A 21,370-nucleotide genomic window follows, 5' to 3' on the forward strand; every position below is an offset into this window, starting at 1 on the left:
AACACAGTCAACCCACAGTCACATGGAGACCAACACAGTCAATCCACTATCCCATGACTCGTCATGGTTTGTTCACGTGGGACCAACACAGTCGAGGCTTAAGAGTTGAGGCTAGAAACCCTAAGTACCATTATCATACTCACCAAATAAGGAGATTTTTGTGACTAAGGCTAGGAAGAGAGGGGGACTCGTGATTCAAGGTTGAATGAGAAGAGTTCGTGACCTAGGTTTGAACCACCATCAATCGTTTTCTTTTCTACTTGAAGTTTTCTAAGGTGAGGGCACTTCGGTTTGGGTAGAGGTCGTTTAATTGCTTTCTAATGCATGAGACTATGTGAAATTCTTGTTTACCTTGCTGTCATGATTGATTATGTGATGCTTCTGTGAATGGTGATTTTTTGAAAACCTCTTGATGCTTTGAGAAAAATCCTTCGATGTTATGCATGATTGAATGATGATATGTTGTTTTCTTTTAAAAGAGATGATGTGCCATGTTTGTATGACATTTTCTTTAAAAACATGCTATGTGTGATGATGTGATTAAATACCATGATACTGATGTGATTAAATACCATGATACTTGGGGGCATGTGTACATGCATGATGAGAAAATTTGTGATCTAATTCTATGATGAGGGGTGTATAACCCTAATTCTCTAAGAGATATGCATGTAGGATGTATGCTTTGTCTTTCATAATTGAGATTTATGAATCTAATTATTGTTGCTTCACTTTTAGTAACATGAGACAAGAGATGTGACTTAATCGCTTGCAAGTAGTGTGATGTGATTTATGGCAATAGTTCTAAGAGTAGGCTATGGACCATGATAACGATGGTGCCGTCAGACACAAACGGTTTACTTGCACGCCAGGGAGAATTGTGGTCGACTGTGTTGGTCCCACGTGAACAAACCATGACGAGTCATGGGATAGTGGATTGACTGTGTTGGTCTCCATGTGACTGTGGGTTGACTGTGTTGGTCCCCATGTGATTTTCATCCGCGGATGATAGAGATTGGATCCAAAGAGAAAGGTGGTTGTGTGATGTGAGGAACGATTAGTCTAAATGAGCCTTCAGGTTAACTGACTAACTTATGGTGAACACGTGATATGATAATTATATACTTATATGCTTCATATGCATGTATGCCATGAGAATTGTTTGGTTGGAAGTTGACCCTCGCTTGTGTGTTATGTGTTGTTTGGGGGGGGGGGGGGGGCTTAACGCCAGATGACCATTATGAGGAGGACGGGTCACTCCTGAGAGATCATTCTACATGATGAGGACAGAGACGGAGCTTGGGTGACCGACGAACACCAAGTCCGGCGAATCTACGTAGGCAGTGCTGTAGTTAGGAGCTTTGACTAGCAAGGAAGATGGTGCGAGACCCATCTGATGAACGGAAGAGTGTGTCTCCCGTATGCTCCACGACGCTTTGAGTTACCTATTGCGGAGGGATCACAACAGTCATCGAACATGAAGTCTGAACCAGAGACGGATCCTTCAGAACTAGTTCCAGATGATGAGAATGAGCATTATGTGGACTCGAAGTTGATGCCGGAACCTATGGAGGAAGATGAAGAGCTTCCACCATTGGAGGGAGAGCCTTGGAACTGGGAAGATCCATCTGACGATGAACTGAGAGCTAGGAGCTTTGTCGGTACATGGTGACAGTTTGATATGGTTGCGGGTGGCATCTACCAGGGCCTGCTAGATCATATGAGAGAGAAGTTTCCAAGGGAACCGGAGCAGGAGGTCGAGACAGCTTTCGAAGACGAAGACTAGGGGAATCGGTTGAGTGTTAATCTGTAATTGTTGGGGAGAGACTCGATGGGCACTGAACTATCATTTTATTTATCTTCAGTTTTGAATAAGTTGAATATTGGTGTAACCTCTACGTTTTGGTTTAAATAAGTGGTTACACGTTTTCTTCATAAATGATTACTCGATCGTTAACATGATTATTATTCATGTGAGGACTTTTTGTAAAAACTAAGTTTAAAGATTTCTCGTAATAAGAGGTTTGTCATTAACTTAAGATTTTAATTAATCGGCGAAAATTCTTTGTGAAAATTGTGAAACGGTTACTGTGTGACTCTCGAGAAATCGGGGTGTTACATTAACTTCTATGGTGATTTCCCTCTGTAGTATTAGCGGTTGTTTAATCATTGTTTTTCGTTTGTAGGCTCCCAAAAGAGGTGGGAAAGCTCCAGTTGCAGCCGCTAAGAAGAAACCCGTATGTATTTTCCTGAAAATGAATCTTATTCACTATCCATTTTTGTGTAATGAAATCGCAGGAGAAAGTTACTACCTGTTATTGATAATCAGGTTCATATATCTCATACAGTTTAGTCAAATAATCTCATGTTTTAGTTTCTTATTAGTTGATCTCTACTGCTGTTTGTTTCAGATGTCTCCCACTATTAAAGAACTGGCTTTAGATTTTGTTGTTCAGTTGATAATTTAAAACTATGTTTGAATTCATGCAGCGTGGTAAAATTCAAGCAACATTGAGGAAGCTCATGTTCAAGAAATGGGCTTTACAATTTGTTGAAGGGGATGTGTATCTCATGTCATATTTCCAGGTTCTATGGTGATTAGTTTGGTCAAGGACGAACATATGTTTTCCATCTCTTCCTTTCTTTTTATCTTGTCGGTGCAAAAAATGGTTTTTGTGAAGGTTTGTGTTTTTGCCCAACTCAGGTTCTTTTATTAGCCCTTTTTCTACAGGGCTTTGAAGAGGGAACTCAATAACTATCTCAGGATGGAGCAAAGGAAGCACAAGATAAGGAGATGGCTGGAAAATGTGCTTTTCATTTTTATTATTACAGCTCTATGATCAATTTAACCCTATATATGTTTTTGTAAAGTGTAGCTGCTTTAGCATACTTCAATTAGATTTTGTGTGATTTTATTTTCTGCATTTGGATTTCAATTTTTTATCATAAATATAATTTTATTTATGAAGTATATTTATTATATATGTTGGCTGCTAAAATGCAAATTTCTATATATAACAAATCTACATCACATGGTAAAGGTGAAAGGTCTGTTGTTAGCAAAGAAGCGGAGATGTAGGAGGCTTTTTTTTTTTTTTTGGTCAATGGAGATGTAGGAGGCTGAAGAGAGAAGAAAGGCCATGGGGCCAAAAGGTTGTCCAAAGAGTTTCAGGCCCATAAATTAAAAGACATGGCCAAGCAAAAAAAGGAGGATATTGAATCTGTTAAGAAGTGGAGGAAGAAGAGGCAAGACTAGAGAGTGGGTTTGCTGACAATGCCAATGATGCAGATAAGCTTTTGGAAAAGTGTGTTTGAGATGCCAAAGAAAAAAAGCCAGGAGTGTCTCCAGATGATCGGTGAGGAGGACCGTAAGGCATTGTAAGATGCTGGAAAAGGAACGAAACAAAATAAAAGAGGTTAGGAAATCCAAGAAGTACAACATAAGGTTTTCTGTCACTATATGTCTTTTCTTATTCCAATGCTACAATTTTAACTTTTCCAGAAAAACCATTTCTTCATACTAAATAAATATTTTGTCTGTTGATCTAGAGAAAGAAAGTGATACGCCCCAAGTTGATGCAAGGGCTGCAATGGATCGTCTAGGATTGATCTTGGATGATGAGAACTCTGAAATGTGAGAAAGAAGAAGAAGAATTTCGTGATGGAAGGGAAATGGACAGAAAAGAGGGGAAGTTTTAGTGAAATGGAAGATGAAGACTTCACACAAAGGTGGTGACAAACCCTTGATAAGCCTAATTCTTGAATCACTCAAGAACTATGAGAATCACTCTCACAAATCTGAATCACTCAGAAAAGAAAATACTAATTCATTCATAATCTGTCCATTACATTGAAGGAGTGGTCCTTATAAAGAAGAAGGAAATTCAGCCTAGTTACAAAAAATGATGAGGTGTAATTTCTCTAGAAGAATCCTAGGCTAGGAGTTACAAATTAAAAGAGGAAGATAGTGATATGCTTCAGCCCTGAACGTGTTTTTAGTGGCTGATTGCTTCATGTAACTCCCTTTCTTGATTGTTATTCTGACCAGGGAATATAGCATTCAATGCTCTTTATGAACTTAATTTCCCTTTCTTTGTAACTCCATTCTTGGCTTTGAAAGCTCTTCAATCCTTTGACTTTGCTGATGTAACTCCTCCATTCAGAACTTATTGAAATTCAAACACATTCAAAGAGTTTTAAGAAAGGAATGGATCCCTCCCTTTAAGCCCTTCATGCGCCACATGCAAACACACACCACTTGAAGTGGATTAAACACACTAAAATAAAATTCAGCAACATAATGCATTTGGATCCAACTTATTCAATTGGTCCTTTGCATTTTTATTGAAATAAAATAAAACAGAACATCACATGGCAGCCCCTATGCGTGGGCTGGCTCTTCTTCTTGGGCCTGAATGATCATCATGATTTTTGGTTCCATCTCTTCTACCACTTTGTCTTCAAGAATGGTTGCCACTACTTGCTGAAGAGTCTCTTTGGCCTTTTTAGCTCTAGCCCTTGTCATTGGTCCTCCAAGTCCTTTTAGGGCTCCATGACCCTTGTCCTTGTCCTTGTCCTCATCAGAAAGCTTACTGATATTTCTATGTGATCCTTTTCTAATGGATTTTGGACTTGAACTTGTCTCATATGAAACTCATTTCATATGCATATGTTAGTAAGCATAATTTCATTATTGGGAGACCCTTAAATCAACATTATTGGGTCGTTGATAAGTTGTGTTTCTTAGATTTGATATATTTTTCTTTCCAGCACTATTATGAAGTTCAATTCAAAGTTTACTGTTGGTTTACATACATAAAAGGTTTGTAGAGCTGTCTGACATTTCTTTTTGAGGAAAAAAATTCTTATTTCGGTTTATTATAGGGACTGAACGTTACATGCTCGGTAACAATCTCGGTTTTATATTTGTTATTATTTCGGTTTAATATTTGTTAAATTTACTGGTTTGTAAGAACCAGGGTTTTGATTTGTTTATGCTACTTTCTACATACTTTCTTAATTTTATATTCTTTACTACTGTCTTTAATTGATCACATGGAGGGTTAGCACGAACCAAAGTATTCCATAAAGTAATGAACATAGTGGCCTTCTAACTATGACATGATTTTTTATGCTTATTTGAACAAGATTGCCTAAATGAAATGAAATGTTTCTCTATATAGTCAATGTTGTGTGTTGCTCTATGAAGTGAAGTGTTGGTCTATTACTCTTTATTATATATTTTCATTCTCATTCTTTAAAAAAATAAAAATTGGCTAGAGGGATCATATTTATTGTAGTCTTTTGTTTTAAATTTTTTATTTTGATCAACTTTTTCCAGAAATTTGATTCAATGTTAGCAGCAGTCAATTGGAGAAATTGAAATCAAGGTAGTAGCATCATGAAGCATTCCAGAAATTTTCATTCATCAATTGCTCTCGTAAGTTTAAATGATTTTGGAGTTAATATATATAATCAAAGTATTGATTGATGTAACAAATATAATAGAAAAGTTCCCCGTGCATCGTACGGGTAAAAAACACTAGTATATGTATTATAAGAGCACAGTAACAGACACTCAAGTTGTTAACCACGCAGAGGGGTGTACAAGGGACGGGTTGGGATGGGTTTTGGTTAACCCTAACCCGACCCTAAATATTGATCGGGCCAATTCATAGACCCTAACCCGTCCCTAGACCCGAAGCAACCCAACATTATCCGGATCCAATTTAGCACGGGTCTCGGTTGGCTCGAGAGACAATAAGTTTAAGACTATTTGATACTAATTGTAAAATTTAAAGATAATAACATACTAAAAGAGTTATAAGTTGGAACTATTTTTTAGAAGAAATAACTTGAAAAAATCCAATTCTTTCATAATCTATTGCACTTGAGAGGTTTACATTTTGTTTGATCATTTCTTCACTTGTCTCACATATGCATATTTACACAAACATGATTTTCTCTTGTTAGAGCATGAAAGTGTCAATGGTTTGACCAACGTTTATTTAATTCATAAGGTAAATGTTAAACATTTTAATTTCATCTACATGGTAAGATAAATTTGAGCACCATATATCACATTTTAATCATTATAATAAATTAAAATTTTATAAAATATATATGTGGGACGGGCCGGGTGACCCGAGTGTCAATCCGAACCCGACCCTACCCGAAGTCGGGTAACTCAAAGATCAATCCGAACCCGGTCTCTTTTAATGATCGGGCTGGGTTCAACCCGGCCCTAAAGGCTTGGGCCGGGACGGGTTAGCGGATAGGGCCGGATCTTGTACACCCGTGACGCAGGTAGAGGAACAAGGACAAGTAGTTCCAAAACACAATTATGGAGACAAGTTATATAGCACCCTACCCATTGCAATCTTAATCATTACTGCTAAGTTCAAAATGGAAATAATGACATCAAATTATCAATTATTTGGCAAACTGTACATTTCATATATAATCATCGTATCTAATACAAGGGCTAACCACCCCAACAAAACAATAGACTATGAACAACTGACAATACTCAAACCTGCAATAACCTCCAAACCCACCAAAGCACCAATGCAACATCTTGCTTTCCTTACACTAAATTTATTTCTCTTCATTGTTTTTGTCCTTATTTTTCCCCTACAGCATTGCTATCTGCCAACCAAGAATGCCTAAAAAAAACCAATGAAAGTCCCGATCATACATAGAACAATCATCTTTTGTTATTCTGTGCATCCTCCTAAGTCATCACTGTGTGTTTGCCGCTGCTGCCTTGGTGCTTCTTATTGAGGCCCTCTTGCCTCTTGACATGCTCCGCATCAATACCGTGCTCTCGGTCCTCTTTGGTGAGATAGTTGTCAACTTGTGCTGCAGCTTGCCGTCCCTCTGAAATAGCCCACACCACAAGGGACTGACCCCGGCGACAGTCTCCAGCGGCAAACACACCATTGACACTGGTTGAGAAGCGACCGTAATCAGCCTTGAAGTTTGACCTGTTGTCTCGCTCCACACCCAACTTCTCTGCAATTGTCTGGTAAGGCAGAAGAAACCAAAGCATTATCAGTTATGGCTATGAGGATCATGTGTTATCAATCGGAATTTGGTATTGGTAGAAGATTACTATCGAGTTCAAGTGTTCCGCACACTGAAATTCATTACTATAAAGTTTAATTACAAGCACTGTAACAGCAACAACCCATTTTTCTGTTTGTATTTCATCTAACAAACAATTGAAAGTTCAGTCCATTAAAATTTAAATATGTTCATAAAATAACCTATTGTCCATTACATTTATAAAACCTAAAAAAGTAATAAAAAAGCACAAGTGGAGAACTAACATGAGACAACATAAAAATTGAGACTACATACTTTTTGGCCTTTTAACATAAGAAATGAAGCTAATAAGAATACTTACAGACTCAGGGCCTAGGAATCCCATGGCAAGGAAAACTAGGTCAGCCTCAATAATCTCCTCACTGCCCTCAATTTCCTTAAACTGAAACTTTCCCATTTCATCCTTCTCCCAGCGAACATGTACCACTTCAAGCCCTTTCACAGCTCCATTCTCATCTCCCACAAACCGCTTAGTCAATACCTCATAAGTTCTTGGATCATTGCCAAACTTAGCTGCAGCTTCTTGGTGCCCGTAATCAACACGGAATACACGAGGCCACTGCATCATCCCGGAAAAATCAGTAGTTAAACTCAGTCATAATCCAAATACTATGAGTAAAAAATGTTTGATACTTATTTTGCCATTGCTAGTAATGACAGGCCCATTGCAAAGAAGATACATAACTAGGCATTTTTAAAACCAATGATTCAAATCTAACCTGGGGCCATGGGTTGCCTGGAGCCCTAGTTTGTGGCGGCTGAGGGAGAAGTTCAAGATTTACAATGTTGCTACATCCGTGGCGAATGGATGTTCCTATGCAATCAGTGCCAGTGTCACCCCCACCAATGACAACAACTTTCTTGCCCTTGGCAGAAATATAGTTGCCATCCTGGAGATTGCTATCAAGCAAGCTTTTAGTATTTGCATGGAGAAACTCCATTGCAAAATGAACTCCTGACAGCTCCCTTCCAGGTACTGGAAGATCCCTGCATGAAAAAATACCTTCATTTTAAGCATCTTTCCTTCTAATTATCATTTCTTTTTATTGTTGCAGAAAGAAATTGAACTAATCAACATGTCTATGGGTCTCACCTTGGTTTTGTGGCTCCTACAGACAACACAATTGCATCATTTTCCTCTCGAAGCCGATCAAGAGAATATATAGGATCGAGTCCAACATTAGCATTTACCACAAAATCTATTCCTTCCTCAGCCATAAGATTGACTCGCCTTTGAACTATATTCACTTTGTCAGTTTTCATGTTGGGAACCCCATACATCATAAGCCCTCCAATCCGATCCGCTCTTTCAAATACTGTTACTGTGTGACCCATTTTGTTCAGCTGATCAGCAGCTGCCAAGCCAGCTGGTCCACTTCCAACGACAGCTACTCTTTTCCTGCATTAGTAAAGATATATATTAATTGATAACACTGTTCATCTACTTGGTTAAAGAGACTCTGAAACCATGTCATCCACGAGGACACATGAATTGTTTTATATAATACATCCAAGTTCTAGGAGAAACTAGCAAGATGTTCATAAGAAATAAAATAGCATACCCTGTTCTTTTGGCTGGAGGTCGTGGCACCATCCAACCCTCCTCAAAAGCCTTGTCTATGATTGCACATTCAATGCTTTTAATAGATACAGGATTCTCAATAATACCAAGGACACAGGAACCTTCACAAGGAGCTGGGCACACCCGACCAGTAAACTCTGGAAAGTTGTTTGTTTCAAGAAGCCTATCTAATGCTTCGCGCCACCTATTTTGGTACACTAACTCATTGAATTCTGGTATTTTATTTCCTAGGGGACATCCAGAATTTTCCTGAAATTTGTTGCAAATATCATTAGCTTAGACAAGGGTACTAATAACATCAGAAGGAAAGATGCATGTTCTAAGCTAAAAATGAAAACTTGGATGCGGGTAATGCAGACCTGATGACAAAAAGGAGTTCCACAGTCCATGCAACGGGCTGACTGTGTTTTCAGAAGTGGACCAGGCTTTGTCTCCTCCATCACTTCCTTCCAATCGTTCATGCGCACATTCGGATCCCTATACTGAACACCCTCACGCTCATAAGCCACGAAACCTCTATGTTTAATGGCTTCAGTTACTTGACTTGGCCTCTTGGGTGATTCAGCCTGCAGATATTCACACATAGCCAGGTCAAAATTTACTTAAATTTCTCAAGTTACTTCACTTAAATCTTCAATGCATGTTCCTATCGTATAAGCATTAAGAAAACAGAACATCAAACAAGTAAACAGAACATCAAACGTACAAGTAAAAGAATAAAAATTACCTCACTCTGTTTCTCTTTCAATGATGCAGTTGCCAATTTCTTAAGCTCCTCAAAAGCATCTTTCTCCACTGCTTGTGCTTCATCATCTTCTTCTTCTGCATCTTTAGCAGTGCGCTCCACTGCATCTTTGGAGGCTTCCTCAGACTTCATACTTGCAAGAACACGTTTATACTCCCTCGGGATCACCTTGACAAATTTAGGAAGAAGATTCCCAAAATTATCAAGCACTTCTTTGGCAAGCAGACTATTTGTGTGTCGTTGATGTTGCTGTATCAACATTTTGAGAGTAACAATGTCCTCCTCCTCTTCAACCTTATCCAGATCTACGAGCTCCAGGTTGCATCGAGATTGGAATTTTCCATCCGCATTAAGAACATAAGCAATCCCGCCACTCATACCAGCAGCAAAATTTCTACCAGTTTTCCCAAGCACAACAACAGTCCCGCCAGTCATGTACTCACATCCATGATCACCAACACCTTCCACAACAGCCTTAGCCCCAGAATTCCGCACACAAAATCTTTCTGCTGCCATCCCGTTGAAATATGCTTCACCACGTGTTGCCCCATACAGTGCCACATTGCCAATCACAATGTTCTCCTTAGGGTCAAAATTGCTTCCTTTTGGCGGATATACTACAACCTTTCCACCGGACAATCCTTTACCAACATAGTCATTGCTATCACCTTCTAGTTCCAAAGTAATACCAGGACAGAGGAATGCACCAAAGCTCTGGCCCGCGCTACCATTAAATTTGATGTGGATGGTGTCAGTTGGAAGACCAGCTAAGTGGTACCTCTTGGTCACCTCATGGCTAAGCATAGTTCCCACAGCACGGTTTACGTTATAGATTGGTGTTTCAATGTATACTGGGAGACCCTTCTCCAAAGCAGCACTTGACAAACTTATGAGCTGATTATCCAAGGCCATGTCCAAACTGTGATCTTGCTTTTGCACACAGTATTGAGCGGCTTCTGGCCGCAGTTCAGCTGCAGGTCTAAGCAATAGGGAGAGGTCAATGTTCTCTAGTTTCTCATTGCTTTTAACAACTTCTTTATCAACTTCAAGCATATCAGAATGGCCAACCATCTCATTAACTGTTCTAAACCCAAGCTGGGCCATTATTTCTCTCATCTCTTCAGCCACCATAAAAAAGAAATTAATAACATGCTCAGGTTCTCCAGCAAACTTCTCCCTAAGTACTGGATCTTGGGTAGCAATGCCAACAGGACAGGTGTTCTTGTGGCACTTCCGCATCATGATGCAGCCAAGAGTAATGAGTGGAGCAGTACTGAAGCCAAACTCTTCCGCACCAAGAAGAGCCGCAATCGCAACATCTCTTCCGGTTTTCAGTTGCCCATCAGTTTGGAGAACCGTTCTACCACGTAGGTCATTTGCAACCAATGTCTGGTGGGTCTCGGCCAGGCCGAGTTCCCATGGTAACCCAGCATTCTTTATGCCAGTCCATCTGGATGCCCCGGTACCTCCATCATGGCCTGAGATCAAGACATGATCTGCATGACCTTTAACAACTCCACTAGCAATTATCCCCACTCCAGCTTCAGATACTAATTTCACACTAATTCGAGCAGCTGGGTTGGCATTCTACAAATTAACAAAAGGGGCCAAACAGGAAGCAACACCTAATTCAGGAATATTCGACCAGAAAAAGAGAAATAATAATAATCACATACAAAAATACCTTTAGATCATGAATTAGCTGGGCAAGGTCTTCAATTGAATAAATATCATGATGGGGAGGTGGACTGATAAGCCCTACCCCAGCAGTTGAATTCCTAGTGACAGCAATGTCTCCTACAACCTTGTGTCCAGGAAGTTCACCTCCCTCACCAGGTTTTGCTCCCTGAGGATTACAATTATAATGTTACGATAATACGACTCTACATTAGCTGAAAAACCATACTTATATTTAACCTCACCAAAGGTCTAATGTACGTATCAATTAAAGACGCAAGAGCACGCAGAGGTGCCTAGAGGTCACATCATCATCTGCCATGAACATAAATTCATAAACAGAACCTTAATTCCAAAAGGAATGCAGGTGCACCAGTTGATGACTTTCTTAAAATACTCAAAAGAAGACAATAATCTTGATTTAAAACAGAAAATTTCAACAATTACCTGAGCCATCTTTATCTGCAGCTCATCAGCATTCGTAAGGTAGTAACTTGAAACTCCAAATCTCCCACTCGCGACCTGTTTGATGGCACTCCTTTTGGGATTCCTAGAGCCATCAGCAAGAGGCTCCATGCGAGATGGTTGCTCACCTCCCTCACCTACAGCAAATATGTAAAAAAAAAATCATCAGAAAATTAGAGAAATTGAGGAGACTAATCTTTATCTAGTAGAAACAGATATTAAATATACAAGTTATCCACAAAATTTCTCTAGAAAAAATTATGCTGAAAAGATGCTTTGTCAGAAATTGATGTTGGGTAAAAGGTCAGACCTTTGTGTCCTTTGAGACGGAAAAGAAAAAATCTGCCATTTAATATTTCTTAAAGTAAGATTGACAAACCTGTGTTGGATTTTCCTCCAATTTTATTCATAGCCAATGCTAAAGTTGAGTGAGCCTCCAGTGATATAGACCCATAACTCATGGCCCCGGTGCAAAACCGTTTAACTATTTCACTAGCAGGTTCAACTTCATCTATAGAAATCTTAGCTGATGTCTCTTTAAATTTCAAAAGCCCTCGCAAATTGCAAGCCTTATTTAGTTCATGAATGATCTTGGAATACTGTTTATATGCATCTACACTATTAGTTCTAGCAGCCTCTTGAAGCTTGGCTATTGCAAGTGGATCGTTCAGGTGAACTTCACCACCTTTTCTCCAATGATAATCCCCGGGATTTGGCAATGCTACAGCTTCTGCACTTCCAGGAGAGAAAGTCCGTGAAGGAAAAGCCAACTCATGCAGTTGAAGAGCGTCAGAAGAGAGCATCTCAAATGTTGCGCCCTCAACTCGACTTGGAGTTCCAGCAAAGCACTTATCAATCACTTCTGATGAAAGACCCAGAGCTTCAAAAATCTGAGCACCTTTGTACGAGGCTAAAGTTGATATTCCCATCTTAGCAAGAACCTTCATCATTCCATAGTGACTTGCTTTGAAATATTTCTTAACCAACTCATCTTTTGAGTGGAATACACCATTTGCTTTTGGTGGGATCTTTCCGTCAACCTGCAGTCGCCAAATTGCCTCTATAGACAAATATGGGCATATAGCATCAGCACCAAAACCAACAAGAGTGCAGAAATGGTGCACTTCACGCGGCTCAGCAGATTCAATCATCAAGGCAACTCTAGTGCGCTCAAGTGTTTTCACAAGATGTTGATGGACAGCACCAACAGCCAGGAGGGAGCTCACAGCAACACGTTTCCTTGAGAATGCTACAAATTCAATTCCAAATTCAAATAAAATTAGATGTACTTGACTATAAAGTAATATCCGTATGCAACACAAAGGTAACAGTATAATACCTCTATCAGAAAGCACAAGGGTGGTGTAGCCTTCTTTAATTGCACCGTGTGCTTCTGCACATATCCTGTCCAAGGCTTCCTCCAACCCTCTCTTACCGCGTTCCTTTGAGTAAGTTATGTCTATAACTTTGCTCCGCCATCCCCTATAATCCATTTTTTTAATGGCCTCCATTTGTTCAGTGGATAAGAGGGGACCTTTTAGTGAAAGGCGGTGGCACTGTTCCTCAGTGGTTTCTGTGAGATCACCTTCTGGACCGACCATACATTCCATAGAGGTGACGATTTTCTCTCGGATGGGATCAATAGGAGGGTTTGTAACTTGAGCAAACATTTGCTTGAAATACTCAAAAGAAAGTTTTTCTCTATTAGACATGACAGCTAATGGAGTGTCATTTCCCATTGACCCAAGGGCTTCTACCCCATCTTTTGCCATAGGAAGTAACAGCATTTCCAATGATTCAACTGTATATCTGCATCATACATGAGTAGAGAACATAAAAAACACTTCCTTTGTAAACAAAGTGGATATAATGGAGGAAATATTCAGGAGTAATGGAGGAAATATTCAGGAGTGATGTTAGTTACATACCCAAAAACTTTCAATGGAGCTAGTAAACCGTGAATTCCCATATTTTCCATATCCACATCATCACACGATAGCTGTAGTTCATGGAAGATTCAATAATTAGACTTGCCTGCAAGAAATTTATGAGATGTTCATATTGCTTTGAATGTATACTTACTGGAGCCACTCCTGTTATGGTTGGGGGCACTCTTTCAGACTCATGAACTGAGTCAACTATGTCTTTGAGATCAATCTTTTGCTTTTTGAGCCAATCCCCATAGGGTCTTTCCAATGAATATTGTTCCTTTAAGGCATCATCATTTACAACTATATGCTTCTCAAAATCCACCAGAAGCATCATGCCAGGATTTAATCTTCCTTTCCTACGTACGTCTTCTGGAGGAATGTCTACAACCCCAACTTCACTTGCCATTATTACTCGTCCACTATGGGTGACATAGAAGCGGCCCGGTCGCAATCCATTCCTGTCCAATGTAGCTCCAAGATAGTGGCCGTCGGTAACTGTAATGATATTAAAATATATTAGTACCAAATCAAAAAGCCAATATTAACGGGACATAAACATGTAATTGAGTCAAAGTCCAAGAAAACACACATGATATAAGAGCTGGTCCATCCCAAGGCTCCATGAGAGCCGAATAGTATTCGTAAAATGCTTTACGCTGGGGATCCATGTTCTTGTCCTTTTGCCATGCTTCAGGAATCATCATCATAACAGCTTCAGGAAGACTTTTTCCAGAATGAACCAAAAACTCGAGCACGCCATCAAAAGCTCCTGGTAAAGAAAATATCATTAGGATTTTAGTAAATGACCACAGTTTTGCAAGCTAATAAAAAAGATTCAGATAAAATTTCACCTGAATCTGAAGAATTCGCATCCACAATCGGTAAAAGCTTCTTTAACTCGTTCTCTGATAAGCCAAGCTCCTTGCATTTCAATAAGCCCTCACGTGCCTTCATCCTACAAAATTAATAGATTTAGCCGATACATTCTGCCATAGATCAATCAAAATGCGGTGGGTGAATCCGGCACAACACACAACACTGTTATACCCACTCATAATCAACTAGTATTATGCTAATTGCACATTAGAACAAACTTTTTTTGAGAGGGCAAGGTGGCAATAATTCATAACTCAAACAATGTTTACTATCTGATTTATCCATTTTAGCAGCAATTAAGTTAACTCATTCTTCTAGGTAGGTCAACCTACTAAACTACAGTAAGGCAAAAACTATACAAGACATACCAGTTAACATTGCCCCTGAGTGTATTAATTTCTCCATTGTGGCCCAATACACGCATAGGTTGAGCACGATCCCAGCTAGGAAAGGTATTCGTAGAAAATCGTGAATGTATCTGCAGATATGCACACCAAACTGTGAGTCTTCATGGTCGAATTCTTATACCAGTACATAAACCAATGTAGAATGCATAAATGTGGTTTTCTTCCAGGCAATTCAATATAAACATATAGTGAAGTGCATGATTTTTCCCTCCACCACCTTGAAGAAATAGTCCTCCAGACCAAGTAACTGACAGAAAGTATCAGCAGAAATTTCTGCAAACATGATTATCTTGATATGAACTTTCTTACCAACTCAACCATTGCATCCAATCCAGCATCCAAATTCAAACAGTAATCAAGGAAGCGGAAGAACTTAAGAGATCATTCAAACCTCAATGCCTCAGAAGTCATTCCTCAACCTTGCATCTCTTCAGTTACTGGTTGTTCCTATGCTGTTTGTTGGAGTATAGAGTTAGTGGAGAAAGAAGATAGGTTAATGGGTAATATATTTACCAGGGCCATGTAGCTCGTAAACCTTTCATTGCCAAGGTCTGCATAATAATATTCCCTCAACTGAGCCGGTGTTAGCTGACCTTTGTAAACGACAGTCCTGTAGAAATTCAGAGGATCATCAGAAATTCAAAATTGATTAGATAAGTGTGGCTGTAAGCATAATTTACTTCTCAAGAAAATGAGATTGCCTTATGACAACACACCTTGATGAAAGTGAACAGATATAAAAATCTGCAATGCCGTCATTTTGCAGGTTTAACGCAGATGTAATAGCAGCCATGCTCAGCTTCCTTAATATGTACATCTGCAAAGAAAAATCCAAGTACTACTCAATTCTCACTTCAAATTAATCATTCAATGATGCAATATGACCTGAATCAAATTGTTTTATATCCTCCCACTTGCACAATAAATTCAAGCCTCACCGGATACTATGTCTAAGCATTTATTAGTTAATCTTTTTCTTCAAAAAGAAATCCAGTTGAATATATGTTCACTTGCTAAGATTATTTTAATCAAAAGTCTTGCCACCGATAAAAAGTACCTGTCTTTCCAGATCAACTTTTGATTTACCACTTGCAGTAAGGAACACCTGCTCGATCACTGGTTCAGTTTGAAGGGCTGATTTGCCCAATCCTGTGTTGTCTGTGCGCACAGAACGCCAACCAAGAATTGAAAGCCCCATAGATTCAGCAACCTTAAAGCAAAAGCAGTAAAACATAAGACCACCATCATGGTAATAGCAAAGGAACATAATACAAAACAGCAGTGGACAACTTTCGGGGGCTTCAGCATTATTACAATTTACATGGCAGAAAAAATGTACTGTGTGCTAAAGTGAATCTTTGTTGAACTGAAAAAAACCATTATGCATGACATCAAATTTGAAACGAAGACAAAGAAACTTCACACTTTGATTTACCTTTCTAAATATATTTTTGCTTTCCTTCCTACGGTTATCAGATTTGGGCAAGAAAAACATGCCAACAGCATATTGTCCATGGGGAGGAAGCTCAAAATCCACAACCTGTAAAACGGAAACCCATTATAAATAATCATCAAACCTCTTTCAATAGAACAGGTGAAAGATACAAAGCCGAGTCCTAATAAATCAAAGGTTTTTGCTGATTATGGCGACAAAGTAGTCAATCAAAACTTCAATTATTGCAATTTAGCATTATTAACTACTTAGTACTTATATTGCACTGAAAAAGAAAAATTCTTTTTTGTTGCGTATCTAGATACCAGTAGGAATTGAAGGATTTGAACACTGAACTTATGAAATTTTAAACCATCAAGTACCATTTAGGCTATCCATATGCAGTGATTAATCTCAAATAAAAACCCTTTAAAAAGAGAATATATAAACAGGTATCAGAAAAATAAAGAGGGGAAAACAACTATAAAAATAATAATAATATATTTAAGAACATAAATGATTTTAAACAGAAAAACAAGGCAGCCATCAGCAAGAAAAGGAAGAAAGAAACGACAGAAAATGATTTGTGAGAAAGTATAAACAGGTATAACTATTCTGTGGTAAGAGCTAGGGACATATAGGTTGGGTAGGATAGGTCTAGGGATCGATTCCTATCGGGTGCAAATTTATTTCTCTGATGTAAAAAAAATAAAAAATAAACAGCTATAACTTGATTGGGGGCCAAAATACACTTTCATAGGTTCTATTTAAAAAATACTCTATAAACAAATTAATCAGTACATAGCCAAAAAATCAAAAATAAAACTGAAATCTCACATATTTTCAAAATTCCACATGTTCTCAGATATTTGCAAATATATATATATATATATATATATATATATATATATATATATATATATTAAAAAAACAAAGAACGTGCCTCTTTGAAAAACGCATGAGGCAGAGCAACAAGGATGCCTGCACCATCTCCAGTATTGGTTTCACAACCGCAAGCTCCTCTGTGCGTCATGCGCACCAACATCTCCAACGCATCAGTAACCTGCACAGTCAAAAAGACTCACATCACAACCAAACACGCCGCAAAAAATTATTTAAAAAAAAAAAAGAAAAATCGCCCACCGTTTTGCGACTGCTTTGACCAGACAGCTCCGCCACGAATCCGACCCCGCAAGAGTCCTTATCCATCGCCGGATCGTAAAGCCCCAGCGGCTTCTCCGGCACCGCCGAGAATGCCGACCGGACCGCCACCCTAAGCTTCGGCATCCGCCCCGGCCCGCCAGAGTGCCAAAACTGGATCCTCTCCGACCCGCTCGAACGCAACCGGGTCCCCAGCCATCGCGACGCCGTGCTGTTCCTCACGCTCGCCAGCGGACGCGCTCGTGCACGCGCTCCACCAGGGTTGATGAGAGCGCTCAGCTGAGGGTTATTCAGCGCCGAGAACGTTAACGAGAGAGAGTTCGACATTGTTCAAACAAAACCTACCGCAGAAGAAGAAGAAGCCTTTGCCTTTGCCTTTGGCGGCTTGTTATTTATTTTTATGATTTGATTTTATACCCAAGTATTGGATGTGTTTGTATTACTTATGGAAGTCTAGTTTATCCAAAAGATTGGGTTATTTTGGGATTGAATGTTACAGATCTGGGTGGGAAAAAGCAATAAGATCCGATTTTAAATGGCGATTGAAGAGATTCGAATGAATCACGGTATGGCTTGGCTTGTGAGCTTGTCTCTCTTGATGTGGGACACGGTATGTTAGCTGTCGCAGACAAACCACACAAAGCTGAAGATGAAAGAACAACAGATGATCAAACAGAGAGAGAGAGAGAGAGAGAACAGCACCTCGTGAAGAAGGGTGTGAAGGAGGATTCTCCGTTGGGAGAACGGGGGGTGGATTTATAGAGAAATAATGTGTTGGTGAAGAGAGAAGAGGAAGAGGAGTAGGTGGAGGAAGAGGAGAGAGGAGGAGTGGGGACCACAAAAGTTCTTCTTCTTCGTGTTTGTGTAAATTACCGACTCCGTCCTTCAGTGTGTTTGTTAGTTGACAGCTAAGCAGTCACAGTAAGGACACGTGTGAATTGTTTTATGCGGCACGAGACAGCCGCGATCCCCTCTCTTTCCTGGGTCCCACCACCTGGCTACGCTCGGATGCGAACCTGTTTGCCGTTGGTTGATTCTGTTGGTAGATTGTTTGTTGAATGTCATCAATCAGTTAAAGCGAAATTTAACCTTATCTTTATTGGAAAAATTTATTATGGTCATCTAAAAACTTGTGCAAAGTTACACCCAATCACTTTTGACCCACTATAACAGGTTTTTTTTTTAAAAATCAAAATTCACATTTTCTTAATTAAACATTTATTTTTAATTAATTTTAAAAAAAACATTTATCCTTAATCATTATCCTCCTCCTTCCTCATCTTTCATCAGAAACCAAGAAGCTCCAATCACCACCTCACCCCCTCCGTAACAACAACAAAAAACTCACTCACCCACCTCTGCAAAACGCAAACCCATCTCACTCACTCACTACCCATTGCTCCTTCCCTTCCACCTCCTCCCTGCACCAACAAACAAACTTGACCCACAGCATGAAGAATCCAAAAAATCTTACTCCCAACCACCCTCCTACACCCAGATCTGGAACCAGCAAATCAACACAGTTCGAAAGTTGATGCACCACACACCCAGACTTGAACGAGAAAGGAGGCTGAACGACGACTCCCACCGTCGTTGCCACCCACTACCACCCACAACCCAGACTTGAACGAGAGAAAGAGAGTTGGAAACGAGGTCGTTTGATTCCGATAAACCCAGTCCAACAATCTTCTCCTCCACATAACCCCAGATGCAGATCCAGATCCAAAAAGCTGTAAACTTTATTGTTGCGATTTGGGTTTCTAGTAGTCCAAGGGAGGAAAGGATGGGAAGGGAAGTTCATATCTTTCTCCTTCTGATTTCCATTCCATGGCGTGAGAGAAAGAAGAAATTGATGCTGGCCGGAGGTTTGGAGGTTTGTGAGAGTTGCAGAGGTTAAGAAGATGACGATTTTTGGAGGTTTCGAGAGCGTGGCGGTGAGAGGCAGAGCATGGTGGAAGCGGCAAGGAGAAGGAACATGCGTGTGGATAGAAAAACCAAACTGAAACATAAAAGGGGTTTTATTATTCAATCCTATGATGTTTGTTCTACATAGTTTTCAATCTGGTGGTTGGGGGTGGTGCGGATTATGGGTATTTGATGATGATTCTGGGTTTGATTGCTGGGATTTGGTGATGGGTGCTTTTGGAGGAAATTTATAGGGTTCAACAAGATGGTTGTGGGGTTGCGGCAGGGATGAAGGGGGTGGGTTCTGGGTTTGTGGGTGAGTGCAAGGAGGAGGATAACCAGTGGTGCTGGGTTTCTGATGGGGTGGGAGAAGATGATGGGTTGAGGAAGGAGGAGGATAATTTATTCACTAATTAACCTAATCCTTCATTAACTAATTTATTAATATATATGTTTTTCGATTTTCTTTTAAAAACCTGCTAAACCTGCAGAACCTGCTACTGCAGGTCAAAATAGCATGGTGTAATCATACACAAGTTTTTAGATGACCATAATAAATTCCTCCATCTTTATTTGTTTTGTTTTGGTGAAGAAAATTAACCTTATCTAAATCCACGTATATTTTACTTTCAAGTTGTATCTCAACTTATGCTAATTTTCATCGAAAATAATAAAATGAGAGATAATAGTCAAAGGCGCATTTATAAGGGCTGGTAGGAGTTTGACCGTAAAAATTTAAAATTTTTTATTAAAAATTAGTACATATGTTTCACATAAATATTTTGTATATTTATTATCATCACTTTTGCCCCTCCAAATATTTTATAGACTCATAATCCGACTCTTAATTATTTTGTGAAATTTCATTGTTTCCAAAAAGTAAAATAAAATCAAAATCTGACTTGAGTGTATACTTGATTGTTCAAACCAAATTTCAAGATTTAAATGATAAGCCTTATCTACACCAGGCAAAAAAAAAAAAATCAAATAATAGATAAGAATTTGATGAAGAAAAAACCTATCTTCATTTAAAATGAAATATTCATTTTCAAAAAAAAATGAAATATTCAATAGATTTAAATCATTGTACATTATTTTAAAATTAATTTAAATTATAACATTTCAATTAATCAATTGTTTTTTTATTTTTCTCATTACTCGTTCATTTGTCTATCAAAATCTTGCCTAACCTTTTTTTTCTTTTCTCAACCAAATTCAAACACTCTAGTACATATTCTTTTTTCTAGCATGTGACCACAACTCTTTATTTTTTCAAAATCCTTATGCTCGTGTGGGTTCGACTCTCATTTACCATAAAGTTTAATGGCCTGTTTGATTATTGTTTTTAAAAACAATTTTCTCTTTATAAAAAAAAAATGTGTTTGGTTGTAGATGTTTTCTAAGATTGTTTTTAAAAACAATTTCCATTTTTCTGTTTTTAAAACTGATTTTATAGGGAGGAATTTAGCATGCACATCTAAAAACTTGTGTAAGGTTACACATGACCTTTTTGACCTGCAATAGGAAGTTTAGCAGGTAATTTGTATTTTTTAAAATAAAAATATTTAATATATTATGATATAATTAGGGAAATAGTTAGTGAATGATTATAGTTAAGTGGGTGTGGTAACTTCTTGAATTACTTGTTCAGTAAAAAAAATTAATATTTTTTAAGTAAAACATTAATCATTAAAAAATTAATTCATCATTTTCATCTTAGTGACAAACCCAATTCACCCAACCCTAAATAATTCAGAAACCCTGACCCATCATCATCATCTTCAACCTCCATACCAAGATCCAGTTGGAACCCTCAATCAAAACTTGTTCTTCGCCTCTATGCCCAAAAGATCAAACCTAGTGTCAACAAGAACGAATATGAAGAACGAACACCCAGATCCCAGGAAACCAAGTTCGAAGCTTTTGCCCAGATCGCAGATGAGTTCGCGATCATGGTTCGGGGTTCAATGATGTTGTGGTTCAGGTGAACGACGGTGCGGTAGTGGTTCTTGTTCGGAGTTCGAACGGTGAAGGAGGCAGATTCAAGCCACCACCTTTCTTCTTCAGATCTGATCTCTGTTG

General features: G+C 38.9%; 1 protein-coding gene across 2 annotated transcripts; it reads right to left on the reverse strand.

Annotated features, from left to right (window-relative positions):
• Positions 1–6,406: 6,406 nt before the first annotated feature.
• On the reverse strand, positions 6,407–18,144 carry LOC130744776 (glutamate synthase [NADH], amyloplastic). Of its 2 annotated transcripts, XM_057596953.1 has the most exons (22): positions 17,366–18,144; positions 17,166–17,285; positions 16,226–16,330; positions 15,848–16,000; positions 15,507–15,607; positions 15,304–15,400; positions 14,752–14,861; positions 14,359–14,462; positions 14,097–14,276; positions 13,659–14,002; positions 13,505–13,575; positions 12,916–13,385; positions 11,956–12,825; positions 11,559–11,713; positions 11,119–11,280; positions 9,417–11,021; positions 9,049–9,255; positions 8,670–8,938; positions 8,201–8,506; positions 7,827–8,094; positions 7,409–7,666; positions 6,407–7,024 (listed from the first exon to the last, which is right to left on the reverse strand). In XM_057596953.1, the coding sequence occupies exons 1-22, from the start codon at positions 17,708–17,710 to the stop codon at positions 6,734–6,736; spliced, it is 6,591 nt and encodes a 2,196-aa protein (XP_057452936.1). In that variant the 5' UTR covers positions 17,711–18,144; the 3' UTR covers positions 6,407–6,733. The 2 variants fall into 2 exon arrangements, with proteins under 2 accessions (XP_057452936.1, XP_057452987.1); XM_057597004.1 differs by lacking the exons at positions 15,304–15,400; positions 15,507–15,607; positions 15,848–16,000; ... (1 more) ...; positions 17,166–17,285; positions 17,366–18,144 and adding an exon at positions 15,100–15,222.
• Positions 18,145–21,370: the final 3,226 nt, after the last annotated feature.

Source organism: Lotus japonicus, chromosome 1 (assembly GCF_012489685.1).
Source record: "Lotus japonicus ecotype B-129 chromosome 1, LjGifu_v1.2".
NCBI classification, from domain to species: Eukaryota; Viridiplantae; Streptophyta; class Magnoliopsida; order Fabales; family Fabaceae; genus Lotus; species Lotus japonicus.